Genomic DNA, 25,484 nt, shown 5'->3' on the forward strand with positions numbered 1-25,484 from the left:
TAAGGCTCCTAAGCGCCCCTGAGACGGACAGCCCAGGGAGGGAGATGTCTGCTGCAAACCCGGAGCTGTTATCCCGACCACTCCATCCCCGGTGGAGGGCCAGGAGGTAAATCCTTGGTTTCCTTTTCTTTTATGTTCACCGCACCCTGAACGGGCTATGGTACCCACATTCTCAAAAGAGCAGTTTCCTTACTCCCTGGGTCACATGGCCAGTGTTTACAACTGCCGTTATCACGGCAACCGGGCACTGAGCACCTGCGACTTAGACGCCATGAACACGGGCCCCCCGCCTTCGCATGTCCGGTCGCACCACACTCACACCCACGGCCAGGTGGTTGTGACGGACTACAAGGATGGTCAAAAAGTCCCTCTTCCCCCGTGGCCGACCCCCCCGATGCCGGGTACATGGAGCAAGGTAAGTGCTTTGAGGGTCCTCTCAGCGCAGCCACGAGTTCGAGACAAAGCGAGGCTCCTCGACGTGGCATCCCCTGCTCCCTCCTGCCGCGAGGCCCCACCCACATGTACATTAAATGTGATCATCCCATTAGTGCCCCTCGCCCGGAGCTTGGATGCGTGGCTAGCGCTTTCCAACCAGTCGCGGTGGTTGGCCAGGACCATCCGACTCGGCTACACGATTCAGTTAGCCAGGTGCTTGCCCCGGTTCAGCGGCGTCCGCCTCACTTTGGTGATGGGCGAGAACACCGCCACCTTGCGTGCGGAGATTGCGACCCTTCTGTGCAAGGGTGCGATAGAGCCTGTCCCTCCAGCTGAGATGAAGAAAGGGTTTTACAGCCCTTACTTCATCATACCGAAGAAAGGCGGTGGGTTGCGGCCAATCTTGGACTTGCAAGTTCTGAACCAGGCCTTGCACAGACTCCTGTTCAAGATACTGACGCCAAAACACATTTTGGCGTGTGTCCGGCATCAAGATTGGTGAAGGACGCGTACTTTCACGTCTCGGTTCTACCTCGACACAGACCCTTCCTACGGTTTACTTTCGACGGCCAGGCGTATCAGTACAAGGTTCTCCCCTTTGGCCTGTCCCTGTCCCCATGCGTCTTCACGAAAGTCATTAAGGGAAGTGGGTGTCGCTGTCAGCAGACCTGCGTCTCACTTCGACAGAGCCCTCTCTGTCCCGGTTGCCATGTTTGTAGAGCTCCTCCCCTTTCAGGCAGGACCTACCACCGTGCCTCTTCCATGTGCGGCTCTGAGCCCACATGACGTGCTTGCCACATGTTACCTCCCCTCCGGGCAGGATGTGGTCTCTGTGGGGTCTTTTCCCCCTGAAAGAATAGGATAGGAAAAGAACACCTTCCCCGGCGCATATGTTGAGCATTAAAATGGCCCCAGCCGAATAACTGAATACTCTGTGGAGGGAAAACATAGAGAGAAAAGGCCTGGCGCGGCCTGCTTCCATACTAGATACATCTCCCCCCCCCCAGGGATGTGGGGAACTATATTACGTTTTTTGGGGAATTGGGGGAGGCTACGTGCAGACCGGTGCACCTGCTACTACGCATGCAGCAACTTGCTTGCACCGGCACCAGCAGTCCATGTAACATGGTTCAGCTAGTTGTGACATTTCGTATAGGGGCCCCTAGTGTCATTACATCGACACAATGTCGAGTGAGTGACAGAAGGGGAATGTCTCGGTTACTGTCGTAAACTCCGTTCCCTGATGGAGGGAACGAGACATTGTGTTCACCCTGCCACAACACTGTACTACCCGCTGAAATGGCCGGGACCCTGTCTCGACTCCTCAGCACAAAACCTGAATGAGTGGTTGTGAGCCAGCTCCAGACCCATATGTCCGGGGGAGTGGCATGCAAATTCCACTCGCCAATTCTCATTGGCCTTTTCTCAAAGATCTGAGGTGTTTGGGGCTCTCAAGAGTGACCCCCTAGTGTCACTACATCAACACAACATCTCATTCCCTCCATCAGGGAACAGAGGTTACGACAGTAACTGAGACGTTTTCACTCCACTGACGGTTAGGTTTAGGGTTGGGGTTTGGGGGTAGAGTTAATAAAATATGTATTCCAGTTGACTGCGTTACATCATTTACAAATGGAAACAATTAGCTTTTGGTGCCCCTCTGTGGACATTTCACCCAGAAACTGGAGCTCACATGTGCCCATATTTTCAAAAACAGTTCCAGCTTCGGCCACTGGGGGCAGTGCTTAGAATTTCAGGAAGCACAGACTGATTTTGACGTCAAATGAACTCAGGTGTTTATCAAAAGCACTATTGTGAAAGAGCCCAATTAAATTCTTGTTGTTAGATATGGCTTGGGTCCCTTCGTTTTATTATTATTGTTATTATTATTATTATTATCCTGATCACTCAGAAAAGTAATAGCAAATCCCCTCAACAAGCCACACAATTTCTTACTCAAAGTAGCGATAATAGCTAATAGTGATCTGCATAGCCAAGACCACTAAAGGTTGTGTTTCCATTCTGAGAAATTAGATCAGAAATCAACTAAGTGAACTGAAAAAGAGGAACTGAACATTGAACAGAATCTTGAAGAAATTAATACTGAAAGAGGAAATGAGAATATTAAGCTGGTCAAACAGTCAGCGATGTTATTAAAACCCCAGACACAAGTGTTTGGCAGTAACATTTATTGGTATTGTCCCATGAAAGTAAAACACATTTCAAGAGAACTGAATTTTTAAAGAGGGTCTGCCTCTATATATATGTATAATTTCCACACACTAGTTTATAACTTTCTTCTTAACTTCAGTTCCTCAAAGAATCATATTTCTTTCAAACAATGTTGGGTGAGAAAGAAAACAAACTGAATTCACCTAGTCATGGTGTTACCCTGTTCAGTCGGGCTCATGAAAACGACAAATTGATTGGGTAGCCGTGAAACAGCAGATAAAGCACTGCTCATAAATGTCTGACGGCTGCTACGGGGCAAAGCTCGAGAGAAAGACATAGAAAGAAGATAGAGCGATAGAGATAGAGACATTGAGACGTCAAAAATGCTTACAGTATATCGAGGCATGCCGAGAATATACACACGCTAATATTAAAGCTGCGGAAGACAAAGCAAGAGACAGAGAGAAAGATAGAGATTATTGTCGCAAAAGCATACAACTTCTAGCCACATTGAACATGCTTGCTTAGCAGATAAATACGTTGGGTAATGCTAACACAGCGAGCAAGCTAGCAACAGAGTACTATATTTGAAGCTAAGCTATCCATATCGCACACTAAGACTAACACGGGTTGCACTTTATATATTTGGGATTGTATTTCACAAGCTCTGAAGGCAAGGCGTTCATGCACGTGCAAAGAGAGCAGGTTTGTAGCAGCAGCGGAGAAAAAGTTGGCGAGCATTTCAAGACTACCACAGTGAGATGTCAATGCATTTGTCGTGATTATAAGAGCTTTACACACACAGCTTGCCAATCCTGAAAAGGGACAGAAATAATGCTCAAATTTCAAAAATTCAGACGAAATTAGCATTCTTTGCCTCTTCCATTCTGTTAGGATACATGTAGTAGCATTAGCATTAGAGAGTCTACTAAAGATTTCAGTTATAAAGCAACTCTCAAATGAAAGTCCAAGCTGGGAAACATTCAGACAATGCTTGATTTCTTATAACATCCAACTAAGAACAACCATTGGACAGATCATCATACTGTATATGCTAAAGTGCACAAGCTCCTCTTTAGGAGAACTAGACAATACTGGCAATAAATACTAAGGCAATACAGTTACAAACACACATAAATACAAACTGGCACAGGATATCAAGTTTATCACTTCGGCACAAATACAACCAGCACTGGTTCAGAAATGGCTTTCATAACCACAGAAATGTCTCAATAATAATAATACTAATTTATTGTTAGTATATTAAAATGCAGTGGTTTCTAAAGTATTTAAAGCCAGATCCTTCATACATTTATCTCTGCAGTAACAACACTTACGTCATGTATCTGACACACGCACACACAAGCAGAATATATCTACTATTTCTGATTATTATTATTATTATTTTAATAGAGAAAATAATATTATTTACCACACAAATAGACTCTGCCTTATATACAGTAAATGGATGTATTCACATAGATATGAACTTCATCAGGAACATCTTAAAAGTCTATTTACACACAGGGCAGAACCCTTATGCTTATTTTCTTTGAATTTATACATAACATTAAATTCAGATATTAGCTCTGTTGTTACCCTGAAGTACAGTAGCTATAATTCTCTATAACAAATCTAAATAAATACATGAATTAATAAATCAAATGTTATTATGTAAGAAAGCTGTTTAGACTATGTAAATCTGACTAAATTTCAACATAATACTGCATCATGTAATGTACTTTGTTCATATAAATGTGCATGTGCATTGTTTCTTTACAATGGATATTATTAAATGATAGTGCTGAACCAATGGTTGATTTTGTTTTTCTAATTTGACATAATGTTTCCTTGCCATCCACAGATTATCAGCTGTAGATTCCAATCCAGACATCATAAAATCAGCTCATTTTATTTACTGCCAGTGTGATACTCAACTATTTATATACCAAGAATTGGTTTGATTGGCTAGATTTACTCTCATCAGTGGCATAGCCAAGGGTGGAATGGGGTGGGCCTGGGCCCACCCAAATTAGACCCAGGCCCACCCAGAATATTTATAAAATAGTTTCAAAAATGTATAAATTCTAATTTCTAAAAGTGTGAACTAACTGTTTGAATGTGCCGCCTTTCTGTTGTTAAGGAATATTTGGTAAAAAAAAAATAAAAAATGGGGTGAAAATTTGGCCCATCCATTTTTACTGATGCCTACCCAAAAGCAATTTCCTGGCTATGCACTTGACACTCATGTGTGTCTTCCTACTGGTCATGACGACTTTTGCTGACTTTCTATATTTAAATGTCATGTTTACAGAACATTATTCTTCAGTATAGATGCTGGCGGCTTCTTGTCAATATAACTGTTGAATGATGACAGACATTTTATTTATATATGTGTTATATTGTATATATGTGTTTTATTTTTCTTCTTCTTCTTGTTCTTTCAATAACTAACCCAATTTAAGTAACTGAAGTTGTTTCTTTGAAAATCTCTTCAAATGGTTGTAAAGCTTGACAAATCAAATCAGTAAAAATGGCTCATAATATAATCATATAGATTAATGTTGTCTGGCACTTTGAATAACTGATCAAACAGAAACTTAGGTATGACTTGCACTGAATAGAAGCAAATAACTCACTAAACACGTGTAAACAAACAAAGTTTTGTCAAAGACACTAAGACAGTTAAAGCAGACATTAACACTTTAACAGGGCTTTGGACCATGAAGCCCACAACAACACAACAATACTAAAATACTAGATATTTTCATGTCTTATTTTTTTAATCATACTATCTTTATGTGACTTTGGAGGAGAGGAATCAAAGAGTTACCGTTACATTCACAACAAATAGCTGATTCATCCAGGGACACAAGCATAAGAGGTTTTGGTGCTGTGAGTTTTTAAAGGTCCTGTCCCAGACGCTCAATCTCTTCAATGAGGAAGTCAATGTCTTCAAAGGTAGCAGCTGGGTTGGAGATGACCATACGGAAGAAGTTGACTTTGTCTCCCTGCGGCTGATAGCTCACCATGGTTGTTCCGTACTCCATCATTCTGGCTTTGATTACTGGGGCGACCTGCGAGACACAAATTTATTAGGCCAAAATACATGTTCAAGTGTCATCGACGTGTCCATACTCAAACATACGTGTCTGTGGCAAAGTTTGTATGTATTAGAAAAAGCATATAGAATTTCAAATTATAATGGCTGACAAAAAGCTTTCTGTTTAAAAGCATTCTGTCTGTCATATTTATTGAGAGCAAATTTTAAGGTTGCACGATAATGTCCAATCAATTATGACATTTATTTCCAGTTAGTCTAGTTAGTCTAAATCTCCCAAGCAGCAGTAAAATGTTGGCTAAAATGGCAGCAAAACACTCTTTTAATCCATGGTGGATTTTTGTGAGAGATGATAGCTTACTAGAGTTCATAAGGTGTGGTCAGAAAATGAGGCATCTTAAATCAACAACAGTAGTGAAAACTAATGCAGGAAAAGAGCAAAAACAGCATGTCTTCTGTTGAAAAGAAGCATTTTGATAGCAAATAAAGGGAGGTGAAAACGTGGCATGTTAAAGCGATAGTTCACCCAAAAATGAAAATTCTCTCATCATTTAATCAACTTCAAGCCATCCCAGATGTGTGACTTTCTTTCTTCTGCAGAACACAAATTATGATTTTTAGAAGAATATTTCAGCTCTGTTGGTCCTCACAATGCAAGCGAATGGTGACTAGAACTTTGAAGCTCCAAAAAGTACATAAAGTCAGCATAAAAGTAATCCATTTGACTCCAGTGTTTTAATCCATATCTTCAGAAGTGATATGATTGGTGTGGGTGAGAAACAACATTTAAGTCTTTTTTTGCTATAAATTCTTCTCCCTGCCCAGTATGGGGCGTATGCATGAAGAATGTGAATCACCAAAAACACAAGAAGAAGAATGTGAAAGTGAAAGTTAAAGTGGAGATTGACTGAGCAGGGAGGAGAATTTATAGTAAAAATTTACTTAAATATTGATTTGTTTCTCACCCATACATATTATATCTCTTCTGAAGACACTGATTTAACCACTGGAGTCATCTGGAGTACTTTTATGCTGACTTTTGTGCTTTTTGGAGATTCAGTGTTTTTGTCACCATTTACTTGCATTGTATAAACCAAAAGAGCTGAGAAATTCTTCTAAAAATCTTCATTTGAGTTCAGCAGATGAAAGAAAGTCAAACACATCTGGGATGGCATGAGGGTGAGTAAATGATGAGAATTTTGAGTTTTGGAGTGAACTATTTCTTTAAGATGATGTCTAGTTTTGTCAGTCCAGAAAAAGAAATGAAAATTACCTCAAGTTAGTGTTCGGACTTATCAAAGCAAAATTGCCATTTAGAGCAGACAATACTATAAAACACTTTTTGTATAGCACATGACTTCTAAGGCGATACATTGTAACGTTTGCATTACATAACCAACAACATGCTTGTTACAGCATGATCAAATTGTGCATTGTTCAGTTGTAGAACATTGCACTTGTGATGTAAAGACTGGGGTACGAGTCCTGAAGAGCACAAGAGTCGACACGTGAGCAGAAAGTGTCTCAGAGGCACCACAAAATGATATGGTTGCTTCAGCAACTGTTTTCATCTCACATTTGCTTTTTCTGACACTATCAGTTAGGTTTAGGTGTAAGGTTTAGGGTAAGGAGGTCAGTTTGGTTGATTTTAAACTCAATAGAGCATTAACCTTAAAAACCTCATCTGTTTGGGAGAAACTTTAACTCACTATTAGTGCCACACAGTGGACATTTCACCCCTGAACTGTAGCGATACGTGTAATGAACCATGTAACGTCATTTTGTAAAAATGGCGCCACAGTCACGGAATTTTCATGACATCAAAAATAAAGTGTCGCGGCTAGGACATGGCACAGGTATCAAACACAGGGCACGTCGATGTGGTTTAGGTGGCAGACAGTACACACAAAAGTTAACATGGTTGTTCCCTTCTTCAAGAATGAACAATGCTAGAGTAAATAATATGTGTAATTGTTTGGGTTGAATTTAATGGAAAATATGCGAGTTGTGCTCAGTGGCACAGCAGAAATTTGACCAGCCTCCAGAGTCGTAGCTGGGCGCCGCTGACAGACGCCGAGCTGCGAGGTCATGTGCGTACCTTCATTGAAAACAGTTTCAAATTTTAGAACTCGCCATGTTGTCTGCCAGACGCGTCTGGTGTGTGACCCCCATTAATACACTTTCAGTTCACACTTTCATTCTGGAAATATTGTAAAGAATTTTTTTTTTATGTTTACAGAGAGGAAGAGAAAGACCAGTTTAACTCTGGCAACAACAACAAGCCAAAAGCTAATCACTGCATAAACAACACAGAGGACAATTTCAACTTATTTCATAGCTCAGGAGACTTGACTGAGTTCTCAGTTGTGTTCCATTTAAATATAAACTTTGTTTCTCATAAAATTTCAGTGAATAAAAAGATTAACACAAATGAGACAATAGATAGTATACAGTAATAGAGTATAGAGCTACAGAATATACAGTAATTCATGGGGATAGTACAGTTTCAGTTCATATTGGGATCTCTGATACTGCAATATCTTTGATGCCTTAAAAACTGATGTGGGATACAAAAATAGTAGGCTGTGGGCTGTAGAAATGTAATAATCGGGGGCCCATTGATTAGGGAGTTATCTGGATTTGATTGTTGACGATTTGACCCAATTCTGGATTGTTTCATTCTTCGGCGAACATCTCGGAGTTGCTGCCATGGTAACAGGTATGTAAGCTCAAACCTGCTCAGGAGTATACTTATTTAACATAAACAGGATAAGATAGCACCTTTATAAGCAGATGTGATACTGGAAGTCTGTATCAGCCGCTATATTATTCTTTCGAGAGCACCCTTTTGAAGCAGAGGCGATAATGAATTTAGTATAATTATAATTTTATGAATAATTTAAAATTTAATAAAATAATAATATTGTAGATAATAATAGGTACAGACCATATTTAGAGGTGCTGCTTTAGTTGTGAGGGAGTAGTCTACTTCATATTTATTTTATTATTTATTTATTATTTTTCCATAAAGTCTTTTTCACAATTTTTCACTATTGTTTTCATGCATAAACTTTAGGGTGTTCTGTCTGCATTGATCTTGGTTCTTAGCGCTCTCTACAGCTCAAAAGATGAAAATAACTTAATGAAAGAGTGATGTCTGTTGTGCCAAGCGTATATGATAGTCCTCTTACATAATAAAATAAATCTTTCATGATTTTTGTTGTTTTCCGGCCATGTAAGAACTCAGGCTTTTAAAGAGAGCTTTTATGCTCTTGCGCATTTGTAAAGTTCATGTAGGTTAGTGCACTGAAATGATAATTTCAAAAATTAAAATTAAAAATTAAAATAAAAAGAATTTGCAACTGAAAATTGTTACACATTGAATTTATTCACAACTCTTCAGCCTTTTCTTTTCTTTCGTCCGCTTTGGCTGTGTTTTTTTAATGTTATGGCTCTCTATAAATTAATTAATACAGAAATATCTAGTAGTATAAATTTAATTTAAAATTTTAATTTTATAGGCCTATATATATATATATATATATATTCATATTTTTACTAAAGTTTATGACATCAATACATTGGTCTGTCGTGTTGCCAACCAATCATTGCACTGCTGATCATGGTTTCGAGTATCTATATATGTGCCCCTGTTAGAAAACACAGGAATGTGTAATTACCTCAGACAACTCAATCCAGATATACTAATCAAATCCGCTCATACATTTGAAGAACACAGTTAGCTAGAGAGGAATTAGCATGATTAGAAGATCTGGAATACGTATGGGTGTAACGATTCACTCCCTTTCTCAATTCATCGATTACTAATACTGCCAATTCATATGCACCAATCTTGAAATATGATTTTTGAATTGAGAATCATTAGTGTTTGTCAATAATCGATTTAGGCTGTTAAAAATCGAATGAATTCAGCAAATCAGTACACAATATTTTAGAATATAAAAATATAAAATTTGTTACATGTGTGATTTAAATGAGACATGTGCGGCTTCATTCTCTAGTGCATCCCAGAGCACGTGCCCTCACAGCTCTCCCTCACAGTCACAGACGCACACTGCACTCTTTCATTGTCATTCAAGGGATCGTGCCTGCTCTCCATTCCATCCGAAACTCTCACTGAAACCTTTTTCTGAGCAACTTTCTTGAGTCTTTCAAGCACCTTATGTCTGTTATCTCCTCCGGATTTCCACTATCTCATGAGCAAATTACAGCTCGCTATAGCACTCTTGTCGCGAGTCCAACGTGCTCAAACCTTTTGATACAGCTGCCAACTTGCTGCGTGCCACTACATGGTTGGAAATTAAGGAGAGTGTTGGGCCTCATGTATTCAGATAGAAGACAAAGGCAGGCCTAACACAGTCGTAAAACCTGACTGAGGCCCACACACTCCGTCATAAATCTTACTGATAAAAACCACGCCTAAATCAAACAAAGGGAGTCCAAAACAGACTACAACATTAATTCCATCCATCCAATGACACACTGATAATGATATGCTTTTCTTTCATATCAGTTTGTGTAGGGTTGAAATGCATGTTAAAATGATGAGGTACCACTATATATTTTTATTTTCATTGCAAGATTATCCTAGCAGAGGCTGGTAACATTTGCAAATTAATATCAATTTACCCTGTGTTTACTTTATTTACTGACATAGACGAAAATGAAAAGACTGTATCAATTAAAGCTCAGATTTGGGAAGGGAAGCAACAGGGGACAAGATGAGACTGAGAGAAAAAGAAAAAGAGAAGATGATGGAGATGAGAGAGGAAGAGATATAAGTTCTTTGGTAATTACAGTGAAGCCTATAGGTTCAATTTAATTTCAAAAGTATAGTGTCACAATACAGTATAGTACTATTGTATAGATATCATTTTGTATAAAACACATTTTTCCTACGTTTATGTACTGCTTGAGACACATTTTCATAATTCAAATCCAAAATGATGCAAACACAAAGATTAAATAAAGGTGTTTTTAATTTTACTAAATAATTTTTACTACACTTTGGCTGGAGACACAAGTGAGGAGTCACAAAGAAAGGGACAGGCAGTTAATACAGAGGGAGAGAGAGAAGAGTAGAAGAGGACGGAGAGAGAAATGAACAGAAAGATTGTAATGTTGAAGGCAGAGAGACAAGAAGAGATGGAAAACAGGGAGCAGGTTATGGAGAGCAGAGAGATACAGAAAAAGAGGCTGAGAGAAAGAGCACAGGAGACACAGAAGGAAAAGACTCAGAGAGACCACACAAGCAGAGCAATACTGGAGTAGACCAGGCTGAAATGAGAGCTGATGTCAGTCAAAGAAACACATTTCTACACGAATTTGATCCAGTCCAGTTTAAAAATAAGCCACTAACAGATGAAGACAAATACTGCCTTCTCAAGAATAAATGGTTCAAACACAAATATAATTACCCTAAAACAAAGTTTGGTGAATGTATTACTGCTTGACAGATCATTTATGATCATCAGTTTAAAGCTATTATTATCCAACTTCTTAAAATGCACATGTCGAACAGGGAAATCAATATTTTTTGCCCCCCAACCCCGCTAGCAAACTTAGTTTTTGGACCTCGCTATTTTTTAAACCCTGCATACGGCCATGGTTGAGATTACTCTGTGTTCCACCGAACACTCTAACGGATCCGAAGGAGACCGCCGAGCAATCCGCATCTACATCCGTTTGCCTGCAGAAGTGAAGAGAAAAGATTTCTCTTCCCTCTTCAATCAAGTCGACGTTGCTGATTTCTCCGCCAGCCCGCCGAAAATCAGCAGCCGTACCGCCTGCCGACAGAGCGAGGAAACGGCCTCCCGTCATCACCCGAGCCTCGAGGAACCGAGTCGGAGTTAAAGGACGGATGAACACACATTCGTCTGCGTCCTCATACGATTCAAGTAAGAGGTTTACGTCTGGGCAGAGACAGAATATTATAGTGTGTTATTCTTGTGTATCAAGGTTATTGCTTGTACAGTTTACGGACTGCCAGGTCTGCTCATTGCTGCTAATAATACTCAAGATATTACTGTAATGTACCGTTATCACGAATGAGATCTGCTGTGTTGTAGTCCAACCAGATTGGACTGTTGTGTATTTCCGCCATCGCGGGTGAGACGGGCACACTGAGTTTATCCATTAAAGAATCAAAGACCACGGGACGGTTTACGAGCCGTCCACCGCGTCTCTGAGTGATAAACTAACAGCTGCTTTCTCTCCCACAATCGCGAAACCGGCTTTGGTGCCGCCACTTTATTCTCTCTCTCTCTCTCTCTCTCTCTCTCGTACTAACCACATACACACACAACCCCTCACATACATTCTCGCACACACTTTTGGCTAGTAGATAACTTCGTGATAAAGCTCAGCTTTGTCCCTAAGTTTTCGTACAAGCGGAGACACACGGTAAACGGGCAGACGCCACTGACCGGCTTCTCTCCACCCACATTCGCTGCCATATTCTCTGGCCGGAAATCTCGCGTGACGTACTCTCCACGCGATCAATAAGCTAGTGTTAATTTTAATCAATGTTTAATCGATGTTAATAATTAATGATTATCTTTGATAATTGTTGATTTAAAGGATTAAAAAAGCTAACATTGATTCTCATGAATGTTCTATTGATTTTAATAATTAATAAATATCATTGATAATTATTAATTATTGCTAATAACCAAACCCGCTCCTGAACGTGGCGCACTACATTTAATGGTGCGCTGTGTGAGGTTTTAATGAGTTAGATTCTATTATTTAATTTAAATATTAATTAATAACTAAAGAAATAATTATTAATTATTTCTGATAATAACACTTATCTAAACAATTATTGCATTCCAAGTAGCCCGTATGTACAGTACATGTAATGTGTTATCTTTCAAGTTAATTTTGGTGGAATAAACAATCTCAAGTAGTTTGCCTTTCTTTTTCTTGCTTAAGACACATTAGGGGAAGTATTTAAAGAATACTATAAATGGGGGGCCTGGGTAGCTCAGTGGTAAAAGACGCTGGCTACCACCCCTGGAGTTGCTAGCTCGAATCCCATGGCATGCTGTGTGACTCCAGCCAGGTCTTCTAAGCAACCAAATTGGCCCAGTTGCTAGGAAGGGTGGAGTCACACAGGGTAACCTTCTCGTGGTCGCTATAATGTGGTTCGTTCTCAGTGGGGCGCATGGTGAGTTGGGCGTGGATGCAGCAGTGGATGGCATGAAGCCTCCTATGTATCCATGGCAACGCGCTCAACAAGCCAGTCTCAGACACGGAGGCAGCTGGGATTCATCCTCCACCACCCGGATTGAGACAAATCACTACACGACCACAAGGACTTAAAAAGCACATTGGTAATTGGGCATTCCAAAATAAAAAAATAAATAAATAAAAAAAAAAAGGAATACTATAAATGAATTTTCTGCATGCAGAACTGAATCGTTAATCGAATCGAATTTCATTGTGAATCTAATCTAATTGAATTGTTTTGAACTAGCAAAATTCATTTTTGAATTGAATCGAAAACCTGTGAATCTTGAATCAAATCGATTCACTTTCAACCCAAAGATTCAAACCCCTAGGAATACGCTATATCATCCCAGATGTATTAAGCGACATACGAAGAATAGGCCCCTAATCTACAAAAAATGTCTCGGTTACGTGAAATATAACCCTGGATCCCTGAGTGGGAATGAGACGCTGCGTAATCGCATTGGGACACACCCTGTCATGTGTCATGTGGTCTGAAGCCCTTGTACAATCACAGCAATTTATTGGCTGGTGGCACTTAAGCAACGCCCCTAGGGAGCTACGTCACGGGCTCCATAAAAGCACTTGCTTTGGTGCCATATAGTCAGATTTTCTGCAGGAAGGCACGAGCCTATGCAGCTGCTAGAGAGTATGGTCAGCTTACGCAGCATCTCGTTCCCACTCAGGGAACCAGGGTTACGTTTCACACAACCGAGACATTCTCTTTCCTAGGAACTCGAGCTGCGTAATTGCACTGGGAACGATATATATTCATGCCATGTGAACAGTAGCTGCCAACTGTCTTCGCCCCTGTGTCAAGCATATAGTGGCGCACAAGCGAGCTAAAGCATCTGAATAAAACGTATGAGTTTACTCCTGTTCCAACAGAGAGAACCTGGGAAGCAGGAGTCAAACCCTCATCCAGACTATAAAATCTAAGAAATGTCAAGTCATTTTTATTGCTCTGTACTCCACGTGTTATTTCGCCCTCATTCCATTGGGGAATATTCTCTTATTCCAGACCCCTCGTTCTATGGCCGGGCTCACCGGCCCATGCATGATCCCCTCCGCAGAAAAAGACACAGAATGACACAGAAAAAGACAATATGGACAAAGTGGCCAATTTGTTCCTTACCTTCTAACAACGAATTCTCTCATACAGTGTTTTTAAATGGCGATGGCTCAAAATGCGCATGGTAACTCTTTTGCATGCTTTTTTATCAGAAAATGGCCACCAAGCTAGGCCTCAGAGCATGTCCAACAAGACTCGCACTTTCGCTCAGGGGGAGGGTGACAAACATGAGGAAGAACCCAACGTCCGTTCGCACTCCAAATTTCTCAGACACAAAGCCGAAATCCCAAATGGCTCCCATACACAGAGCTCCAAATCTGGAGTCTGTGGAACTGGAACAAGTGGGGGTAATGTCTCGTGGTGAGAAATTGCAGGCCTTGAAAAGCACAGCTGTCCCCTTTGGACCCTTGTAATGTTTGGAAAAACCACATTAAAATTGCTGTGAAATTACGCTGTATAAACAACGTCAACATGTTCACCACTCAAAATGGAGGATTGATAATCCTCACTTCGACGTGAGTCGCTGGAACAAACATGGGCTTAGACAAAACTGTGCACTGAAGAACAGAAAATCTGACACAATGGCACCAAAGCAAGTGCATTTATGGAGCCTGTGACATAGCTTTCTAGGGGCGTCGCTTAAGTGCCACCAGCCAATAAATTGGCATGTCTGAGCAAGGGCTTCAGACCACATGACACTCAGGGTGTGTCCCAATACTACCACTCCAGCACACATAACCCATTCCCTCATGAAACAAGCCTTGATAAACTGGAGCCCATCCAGTGCCACTTCATTTATGTCTCAAAGAAAAACACTGCAATGCCTTTCTGAGTTAATGAAAGCATTTTTGTTAACTGCAATTATTGGAAAAACTTAAATACGAGACTTAACTAAAATACATTTTCAGGGCTTAATAAATAAAAATTACCACATAGTGACTAATATAATTTAAATATGTTTAAGGAGATTCAATTTCTCATCACTGTCTAGTGTTATTGCTATTTAGTGGAATTTTAATTTTTAATGGAGGCGGGTTGTAAAGGTTACACATTTTTTAAAGTACTGTGTCTCAGAACATATAAGGATCTATGCGAACCTACCATCAAATATCAAGCTCTAGCCTCAGAGTTTATAGCCTTTGTAACAGGTTCTACTTTCAGCTACATGAGGAGAGCAGGAGCGGTTTGGGTAGTGTGAGATAGAGACCTTCTTTGTATGACTCACATGAACGCCATCTGTTCGGCCTAATTGCTGATTAGAGCTTTGTTGGCAAGGGTGTGACTGAACAGCAATCAGCCAATGAATGATGCCTGATGGGCAGCCCCTCCCCCTATAATTCCACTGATGTAGAGGACATCAATTTACATTTCTGTTTCTGGTTTCTGGAAACAGACATCACCTTAACTGTTCTGATATGAATATGAAAATGTCCTTTACATTAATTGATATTTCATCACGTCATATTCATTCATTTGAGTCAATTTAACTCAAAATGGCCTATAATTTTAGTCAGTTTAAGCCTATACACTATTGCGAGCAAAATTATAGCATTTTCAAATACTCAAATGACCAAAGTTCAGCCATGCAACTCTATGTGGTGCAAGCTGATGTAGGTTCTATGACTTGTTATCTGTTAGCTAATTGGCTCACTCACATGTTACATGTCAAGCCAGTCGGCTCGCTTGGTGTCCTCTGACTTGCTGTTGGGTAGCCAATCACCTTGAGTCTGTCTCATTGTCTTAAATTTAAATAGCTCAGTTTTGCTGAAAAGCTGGTTTTTATGCAGTATGCTGCAATAATTTTTCTCAGAAATGCTATTTGCTCAGGTGGTTGCTAGGGCTTTTTCTCTATCAGCTTTCACAGTAAGGTCTGCTTTTGGCCTTGACACACAGAAGCGTGTCTTTTTACAAGGTAAGCCTTAGCAAAATCTGGCTAGCACACATCACTATCTTAGGTCATTAGATTAAATAAATCCACACATAGCTAGTCTGTCACTAGTTAAATAATCTCTGGGCTTTCCTGGCTCAGGTTCACATTATGTGTTAGGTCACTATCCGTTTAAACTATTCGGTTAAGCAGGCTGAAGCACACATAGAAATGTAGTTCACTAGTGTTACGCCATTTGGCCAGTGGCCACGGCACACCTAGCTAGCATACATTCGGTGCATATTGCTCTTCGGAGCAGCAGCAGTACATAAGTCTAGGCAATAGACCTGCTTGGTTGGAGGATTGTGTTTTGTGTTTGTGTTGTTAGTTTTGTGTAGCTTCCCTGTTTTGTTTTGGAATTTATTGTAATGTCTATTTGTGCAACAGTATGTCATTTTTGCTCGATGCAGCATGTCTTGTGTTTGTCATGTGCAGCAGCAGCACCATGTCCACATGCTAAACTCAGTATGTATGTGCATTTTCAAGTTGCAGCAAGTCTCCATACTTGCTCTGCAGCAGCAGCAGTGTTAGCAGATCTAATCCGCCAAGACCATTATCAATTTGTCATACCCACATTAAAATGCAAAATCTTTCCGAGAGTTGCCATGACTGAACAATGTTTATCAACATTTTTCAAAATGGTTTACAAAATGTTTTACACTAACGTTTAAAAATATTGTATATGGTTAATATTGAGGGATATTTTAAGGAGAATTAATAATAATTATGTATGTCTATGTTGCAAACAAATGAAATACAAAGAATAAATTATATTCAGGTACAGGACCTTTTAGCTTGTTTAAGAAGAAAAACATGAAGTGTCCCACTTTCACAATATAAATGTCCCACTTTACAAGAATTGCCTGGAAAGAGATTGTCTTCAAAGGTATTTAGTATTTAGTAAGGTAGGAGACATCCTAAGCTTTCTATAAAGATATATTGTCTGGTCATATGGCATTTGAATCATCATTAAAAGTGCCAGGAAAAGTAAAATTTAATCATATTCACCCAACTGATATGAAAATTAAAAAGCTCCGTTGGAACACATCAAACGATTGAATCAAAGAAAAAAACCTCGCCTCCTCCCTTTTTATTCTCACCTTGTGCAGACGCTTCATTTTCTCCACTTTGTCCTCCAGGTAGCGTACGCCCGGCGGAAGATACCAGAAACACACATTGGTATGCTGAGGCTGCAGGGACACACAATCACAAGACCCCCAGATATAACACAAATCATTGTGTGTCCACACAATACACACATCCATAACTCATTTCAATGTACAACACACACTTGCATAAATAGAGCACTCTGGGGAGTCCATTAAAGATCTGTGACGGAATATGTGATTAGGGGCCACCTGGGGCCATAATGGGAAATTTTGTTGCTGTCAGATTGGAAGCAGCCATGTAATCTGTTCAATCAAAAGGCTTTTGCTGTGAGGGGTTTGAGCGCTTGAGCAGGTACCTCATGGACACACTACAGTCCATTATAAGCCCGCATCCTCATTGTGAGACTCCAGAATGCCTCTACGCACCAGTGAAAGAACCTCATTATGCATTCAGCTGGTGGTTTGCGCAGATGAAACACAGATCGAGTCGTACCTCACTGTGACTTCAGTGTTAGAACCAAAAAGTGCTTGCTAAACAGAGGCTGAAATGTGTCGTTTGATCTTTCCATTCGATCATACTGAAACATTGTAGCCTTCCTTTGCTTGCGCTTCGCTGACATGGACAAAGGTGCATTTAGTGAGAAGACTCAAGCCAAATCACTTTATCACATTGGCACCAAGCACAATTTACATTTAAATGAGCTTGAATGACTTCTGAGGTATTTCATGGGTGAAACATTTCATGTTAGGTGAATTAGTGCACTCCATCTGCACTGCATTGGAGAAAATGACTTAAAAATACAGGACTTTTTGGCTGCATGAGGATCTCTTTGTTTTAAATAATGGGTTTTTTTTTGTTGTTGTTTTTTTGTTTTTGTTTTTGTATTTAGAAATCCAATGTTTTGTAAATGGTATGTTTTAAGGAAAACTTTTTCTTTATTTTTTTTATTTATTTATTTATTTATTTTTTATGCAGATATGGCAGGGTTGAGCAATATTCAGAATTGGCTCTCTTTCAGTTTTTGAGTTTGAATTTGAATAGAATTGGTCACACCCCACAGGAAGTTGAATTGCAATTTTAAATTGAATGATAGGAAGTGAAATTTACTTAATTAGAATCTAAAGAAATTCAACACAGTCACACAACACAATTGAATTAGTCCAACACAAGACACATTTTCTGACATAGATAATTACATAAATACTTTTGTCTAATTAGGTCTATCAATCAACCAATAGGTAGAACTTTTTTTTTTTTTACTTATTTGATAGGATATTTTTCTTAATTACTAAAATTAACATAAAATGTAATATTGCCATACAGCACCAGAAATATCTATTGATTCTTTTTAATCAATTGATTGTTAAACATAGTGAGTAACATTAGAGCATTCCAGGAAATTAAGTGTTCTTCCACCATGGTCCATTAAATGAAAATGCATTAAATATAGTGAATGTGATACAATGTAATACAAATTTCTAAAGTTGGCATTTCAAGTTATTTAAATTAATTTACTAAGTAAATAAACAAAACTTATAATATTAAGTTTAAAATTTAAATTAAAATATTATGACTTAAAAAATCAAAAGCATGAAAAAAATAACATTTCTTATTAATTATTGTTATTTATTAAAAACTAAACTTAAAAACAGTTATGAATTTCTTTGACTCATTTCATTTTAATTCTACTTCCTTAAATTAACATTTGAATTGCAATTCCACATCCTCTTTGCTACTTTGAAATACATTTCAAATTCAGGAATTTAATTGTAATTGAACTTCCATTATTAATTCAGTGGTGCACACAATCCATGTGATATTGCAAATTTTCATTGGGAAAACAATTTATATGAAAAAGTTAAAGAAATAAAAAGTGAATATTATCAGGAATTAAATGACATCAGTTTATATGATTTTCAGCTAGAGAATACATTTGAATGCTTCTGAAATATATCATACAACACTATATTCTGAACACATACATCTATAGAACTTTTTGAACATCTGGCACCAGATTTGATTGATTATTCTTAGTGGAAACAATAACATTTGCTTACATCAGGGGGTACTGCTAACTAATCAAAACTAGTTTTACTAGTAATTTCTTTAACATTTTTATTATTTCTGACCATGAATAAATGGCAAGTATGCTGTAACAGAGGGCCAAACCAATTAAATGCAAAAAAACTTGCCTTTCCATTAAAGACCATCTCATATCCTTCCCTGTCCTTGATCTTGTTGTAGAGATATTCTGACAGCTCCAGACATTTATCAATTTGAGCCTCAAAACCAATAGTGCCCTACAGAGGATGAGAGAGAGAGAGAGAGAGAGAGAGAGAGAGAGAGCATTAGAGAGAGAGAGAGAGAGAGTGAGAGAGAGAGAGAGAGCAAGAGAGAGAGAGTGTGTGTGTGAGAGAGAGAGAGTGTGAGAGAAAGAGAGAGAGAGCGAGATACAGCGAGAGAGGGAGAGAGAGCAAGAGAGAGAGCATGAGAGAGAGAGCACCAGAGAGAGTGTGTGTGAGAGAGAGAGAGAACGAGAGAGTGTGAGAGAAAGAGAGAGAGAGCGAGAGAGAGAGACAGAGAGAGAGAGATAGCAAGAGAGAGAGCGAGAAAGAGAGAGAGCGAGAGAGAGAGAGAGCGTGAGAGAGAGGGCAACAGAGAGAGTGTGTGTGAGAGAGAGAGAGAAAGAGAGAGATAGCAAGAGAGAGAGCGAGAGAGAGAGAGAGAGAGAGAGAGAGAGAGAGAGAGAGAGAGAGATTATTATCTGTATGTAAAATAGTACTGTGACCTGTGGACAGAGAAGAATTTTAGCATCGAAAAACATTTTGTAAAATAAAAAAAAAAATACTATTATTCATTTTCATTTATATACCCTGATATAACAATTCATAATAATAAACAACAATATTTACCGCTATTTATTTTTACTAAAACATTTTAATATAACAGAAACGCCACACTGAGACTTCAGTGAACATTTTTCAGTGATGAAGCAAACAAACTGTTGAATCAGTGTCCTGAGTCGACTCATAGAAATGGACTGTTTGAATTGATTCACTGAAATTAACTGTACATTGCAAAAAAATTATTTTCAAGACAAATATTTTTGATAAATTTCTAAACAACCTTAAATCATGTTTTATTTACTTGTCAAGCAAACTGGCGTAAGATTTTATATCATGTTTTTAAGGAAAAGAACATAATATCTTATGCTATTTTTCTTGACAAGTAAACAAATCACATTTTAAGAAAGTTTAGATAATTTTACAGGAAAACAAGACAAAAAGACTTGTCTTGAAAATCAATGAAATTTCTACAGATCTTTAAATCAGAGACTCTCTGTCTTAATGCTCTCATTTTTGCATGTCTGAAACTAGTATAACTACTCTAATAAATTATACTGGCCACATACATTTGATATTCATACCACCAGAAAAATCATCACAAATTTACTGTGAATATTCAGTATATCACCCAGCCTTATGACATGTTTTTGTTTTTTACTGGATGTTTCAGCCTGATCTCAGGACATTTATGTGACTGTGGCATTATTTTTGCAAAATGATATTACACGGTTAATTACACATATCATGGCAGAGGTAAAATGTCCACTGTGTGGCACTAAAAGCAAGTTTAATGTTCTTCCAATCAGGTGGGGTTTATAAGGTTAATGCTCTATTCAGTTTTAAATCAACAAAACCTTCCACCCTACCGTAAACCTTAAACCTAAACCTAACTGATAGTGTCAGAAAAGCAAATGTGAGATGAAAAACACAATAGCTGAAGCAACCATGTCATTCTGTGGTGCTTCTATGAGACTTCCAGCCTATGTCCTTTACATCACAAGTGCAATGCTTTATCAACTGATCGCAATTTGATCACACTCGAACAAGCTTGTAAATGTTGTTGGTTATGTATTGCAAACATTAAAATGTATTGCCTGACAAGTCTCGTGCTACAGTAAAAGTGTTTAGATGTCATAAGATAGCATCGTGTGAGGAACAGGGCGAAAAGTAAGGTAAACTGGGGCTAAAGGCTCCGCGGGGTAAAAGGCTCCACTGATTTTATTTTCTGCCAAAACACTAACTAGCAACAAAAACTACCACAGCACTTTCCTAAACACCTGTTTGTCACTATACACTACATAATTGTCCTCTTCCATGAGATCTTTGCGTGTAGTGTCTAAAGGTTTATTTTGAGACAATTTGATTTAATATTAAATAATTTTTAAAATGTTGCAAATTTATGTAGCTAAAGAATATCCTGTGAATTATCACATTTATTTTTAAACAAAATACTTATTTGTCATTTTCAGTTTTAAGGTCATTATATCAAACAGTTTTCAATAACTGTCCAATAAGTGAAAGGATAGTATTTGGGGTAAAAAGCCCCCCTGCTGCAGGTGCTAAAGGCCCCTATTAAACACATTGTTTTCTGAAAATTTTCAAAGTGGGCTCACATTGACTCATCCAATCATAATAGAGATTAGTTTTTTTATAGAATACTTCAGATGTTATAAAATGTCAAATGTGATTGAAATGAACAAGAAATGATGCACCCTTTTCTGGAACAGTTATATTAAATAATTATTATATTAATTTGTTACTCAAAAAAGCATCTTGCTGTACTAAAAGTATTTGCATTAGTTGACAAATTGTGCCCTATAGCTATTGCGCCGTTATCTACACCATATCAATATACCCCCCTGGGAGCCTTTTATCCCAAGTGAGGGAGCCTTTTTCCCCAGATGTGATTTTTTTTTATTTATTTTTTTTATGAATTTTATGAATTTTATTCAGAACAAATTTCTTATTTTTTTCACACAAATTAAGTTGCTTTATCAATATTCAATACAAATTAATGTATTTCTTGAATCTTGATACACTAATAAACAAAGCTAATTTTCCTTAAGGTGTGCCTTTAGCCCCATTGTACCCTAAATGTTTATGAACTGATAATCTGCCATTTTAGTCATAATTTGTGTTAAAGTGAATAAAAGTCATTGCTGTTGTAGGAAACTGCCGCAATACGCACATCGAGCTACATAAAAATCATTTAGCAAAAATGTATGTATAGTAATGTGATTCTATGAGACCAGTTTGCACAATTATTAATACAAAAAGCAACTGCTGTCTTCCATTCATTAAAGCAGGGTAGCTGTTCAATGATATGGATAGAAATGCCATTTTTTCATGGTCTTTAAAGCCATCTTTTTACCACAGATAAATAATAGCACAACTTGTCAGACTCTTAGCATTTAGTATGTCAAATCTTCCTTTTGAATGAAACAGAGAAAGAGATCACAAGTCAAGTTTCATTTATATGCCAGTTTGTTCTTCAAAGGCATTTAGGTACTAACAGAACAATTAGCAATACAAAATGATCTTTCTCTAGAAATTCAATAGGAAATCTTGCAGCATTTATTTAAATTCTCACTTGTGTTCTGTCTCTTGCAATAATGAAATTCAATGGAAATTCTGAAGCCTCCTCATACCTTTGCTCTCCACATCAGCCATAGTTTGAAGATGTCCACATGGCGTCCGCACTGCAGGGCTTTGTCCCCCGTGTCGTAGGACAGATCATAGTGCTTGTCCTGCTGGAAGAGATAACATGCCTGCATCTGATTGCAGCCCTGCATCAGTCCCTGCAACAAACAAAAAGGAAGAACAAGATTACAAAACAATCAATGACACTTAGTTATCTAATGCAATGACATTCAGACATTTTTTAATGTGACCTGTGTGTCCAAATACTTTTAGGGGGCGCTGTACTGTAAATAAAGAATATGAAATGATAATATAAACTTACCTCCTCTCTAACTAGCAGAGCAGAGCACTGCAGGGGCACAGCCATCATTTTATGAGGGTTCCAGGTCATGGAATTAGCTCTGAAATTGACAATATTGATTGCACATGATTTAAAAACTTTGCATTGTCCTTTACATGTTTAAAAGTGAATAGCTACAAAACTGTTTATTTTTTGAATTTAGAATAGATTTCTCCCTGAGGCAGAGCAGTGTGCAGTGAAAGGTCACGTCAATAGAAAATTCATCACTTAAAGGCAATAATGTATCAGGCAAAAATGTAAAAAAAAAAAAAAAAAAGCCCTAAATGCATAGACTACTCAATCATTTTCAGGCTCTAAAAATTCCAGATTGAACTGACCTCTCAACTCCATTGAGCTTCCACCTGTGTTTCTGGGACATCAGCAAACTTCCACCCCATGCTCCCTGCAGAAACACACAGAGTTAAAGTAATAGGTCAGCCATGAATGAAAATTTGGTTATACTTTAATCACCGTACCCTTATGTCATTCCAAACCCATATGACTTACTTTCTTGCATGAAACACAAAAGAAGAAAATTGAAGAATGTCAACACTGCTCTTTTCCATTCATTGAACTGCCATTATGGATATTTAAACTTGCCGTGTATATATATATATACATAGGTTCCATTTCACTAGGTGAACCATACCTTTACCATTTATCTTATTAATTGCATATTAAAATGAACATGTTTGTTAAGTTAAAGTTTCAGTTATGATATACAGAGCTGCTCTGAATCTTTCTCTTTTTACATAATTGGGCTTAATACAAGTACATGCATATTGACATTCTTTAATTAAATTACATGTGTACCAGATATTACCTGGTGTACAATATACTGATCCTTACCTCTTCAAATTGGCATATGGCTAAAGGCAAATATCGTAGGCTGTTTCTTTCCAGAATATTAATCACTTTATATTCACAGCCTATTTCACTTAAACACACTGTTGGTGGGATGATACAGTGCTTGCTACAGATCTTCTCATCTATACCGGCAGTACATGGGCAAATGTCTAACTAAGGCATCTGGGTTAGATGAATGCAGTACAGTGGATCCAAACACACTGCATTTGTTAGAGCTCCACTGTTCAGCCACAATGCATGTCTGTGTTCATTCTGAAAGGCCACTGGCTGTAAGTCACAGCATCACAGGAAAAATTAGGCAATAAGATATCACTATTAATCTCATCGACCTCAAGGGAGTGAACACACACATGTTCACACTCACACAGAATGACTGAGGGTATTTCCTCTAATAGGAAACATTTAGATAAAGTCATATTCCAAAAGGAGGTCATTTATGACATGAATGCTAAATTCACCCATTGCCATATCACAAACACAGCAGGTTCAACTATGAACAACTACTACATTTACAAATTTTCTGATGAAAATGTGAGTGTGTCTTGCCTGTGGTAAACTCATCACCAGCAAAATGCACAACAATGCTGTCATTGTGGTCGCTAAGGTGTGGATATGCAGTTGCTAAGTTGTTCTGGAAGGCTGCCAGGGTGTTGCTATGCCGTTGCTAAGGTTTTCTGTGTGGTTTCAAGGGTGTTGCTATGGTATGGTTGCTAAAGCGTTCTGGGAGGTTGCTAGGGCGTTGCTTGGGTGTTCTTGTGGTTGTCAGGGAGTTGCTATGGTGTTCCAGGAGATAGCCGGGGTGTTGCTATGCAGTTACTAAGGTGTTCTGTGTGGTTACAAGAGTGTTGCTACAATATGTAGTTACTAAGGTGTTCTGAGTGGTTTGTAGTGCATTGCCATGTGTTTGCTAAAGGGTTCTGGATGGTGGCTAGGGCCTTGTTAGATTATGCGGTTGCTAACATGTTCTGAATGGTTGTAAGCATATAAGGGAATATCCAGGGATTTCTAGGTAGTAGCCAGGGCATTACAATGCAGTTGTAAACATAGCATAGTATGCACTTTAGTAAGCAGTATGTTGTTGCTATGGGGTTCTGGAAAGGTTGCCTGGGTTGTTTCTATGCAGTTGCTAAGGGTGTTGCTACAGTTTGCAGTTGCTTAGGTGTTCTGAGTGGTTTTAATTGCATTACTATGTGGTTGCTAAGGTGTTCTGGGAGGTTGTTTGGGCATTGCTATGTGGCTGACAGGGAGTTGGTATGCAGTTGATAAGGTGTTCTGTGTGGTTGCAAGGGCCTTGCTACAATATGCGGCTGCTAACATGGCCTGAGTGGTTGTAAGCGCAGTGCTATGCAGTTGCTCCTGTGTTCTGTAAGTTTACTAGGGCATAGCTAGGGTGCTCCGGGTGGTTTCCAGGGTGTTGCTATGCACTTAGTAAGGTGTTCTATGTGGCTACAAGGGCCTTGCTACAGTTTACAGTTGCCAAGGTGTTCTGAGTGGTTGTAAGCATATTGCTGTGCAGTTGCTAAGGTGTCCTGTGAGGTTACCAGTGCATTACTATGCAGTTGTGAAGGTGTTCTGAGAGGTTGCCAAGGTGTTGCTATGATGTTCTGGCTGGTTGCCAGCACATTACTAGCAGTTGCTAAGGTGTTGTGGTTTCAAAGGCATTGGTACAGTATGTAAAGTTGCTAAAGTGTTCTGGATGGTTTTAAGAGCATTGCTATGTTTTTGCTTGGGGTTCTGAGCAGTTGCTGTGGTGTTGCTATGCA

The 25,484-nt window shown here is 38.7% G+C and overlaps 1 protein-coding gene across 1 annotated transcript in view; it reads right to left on the reverse strand.

Annotated features, from left to right (window-relative positions):
- Nucleotides 1–2,609: 2,609 nt before the first annotated feature.
- The window catches only part of LOC127434244 (glutamate decarboxylase 2-like), a 33,616-nt gene continuing 10,741 nt past the window's right edge, over nt 2,610–25,484 (reverse strand). The window contains exons 11-16 of the mRNA XM_051686834.1: nt 23,193–23,257; nt 22,837–22,915; nt 22,523–22,672; nt 19,221–19,328; nt 17,019–17,108; nt 2,610–5,684 (exon numbers count right to left, since the gene is read on the reverse strand). Coding sequence (XP_051542794.1) covers nt 5,511–5,684; nt 17,019–17,108; nt 19,221–19,328; nt 22,523–22,672; nt 22,837–22,915; nt 23,193–23,257 — 666 coding nt within the window. The 3' untranslated portion in view covers nt 2,610–5,510. The remainder of the gene's footprint in view (nt 5,685–17,018; nt 17,109–19,220; nt 19,329–22,522; nt 22,673–22,836; nt 22,916–23,192; nt 23,258–25,484) is intronic.

This window comes from Myxocyprinus asiaticus, chromosome 44 (genome assembly GCF_019703515.2).
Source record: "Myxocyprinus asiaticus isolate MX2 ecotype Aquarium Trade chromosome 44, UBuf_Myxa_2, whole genome shotgun sequence".
Lineage (NCBI taxonomy): Eukaryota > Metazoa > Chordata > Actinopteri > Cypriniformes > Catostomidae > Myxocyprinus > Myxocyprinus asiaticus.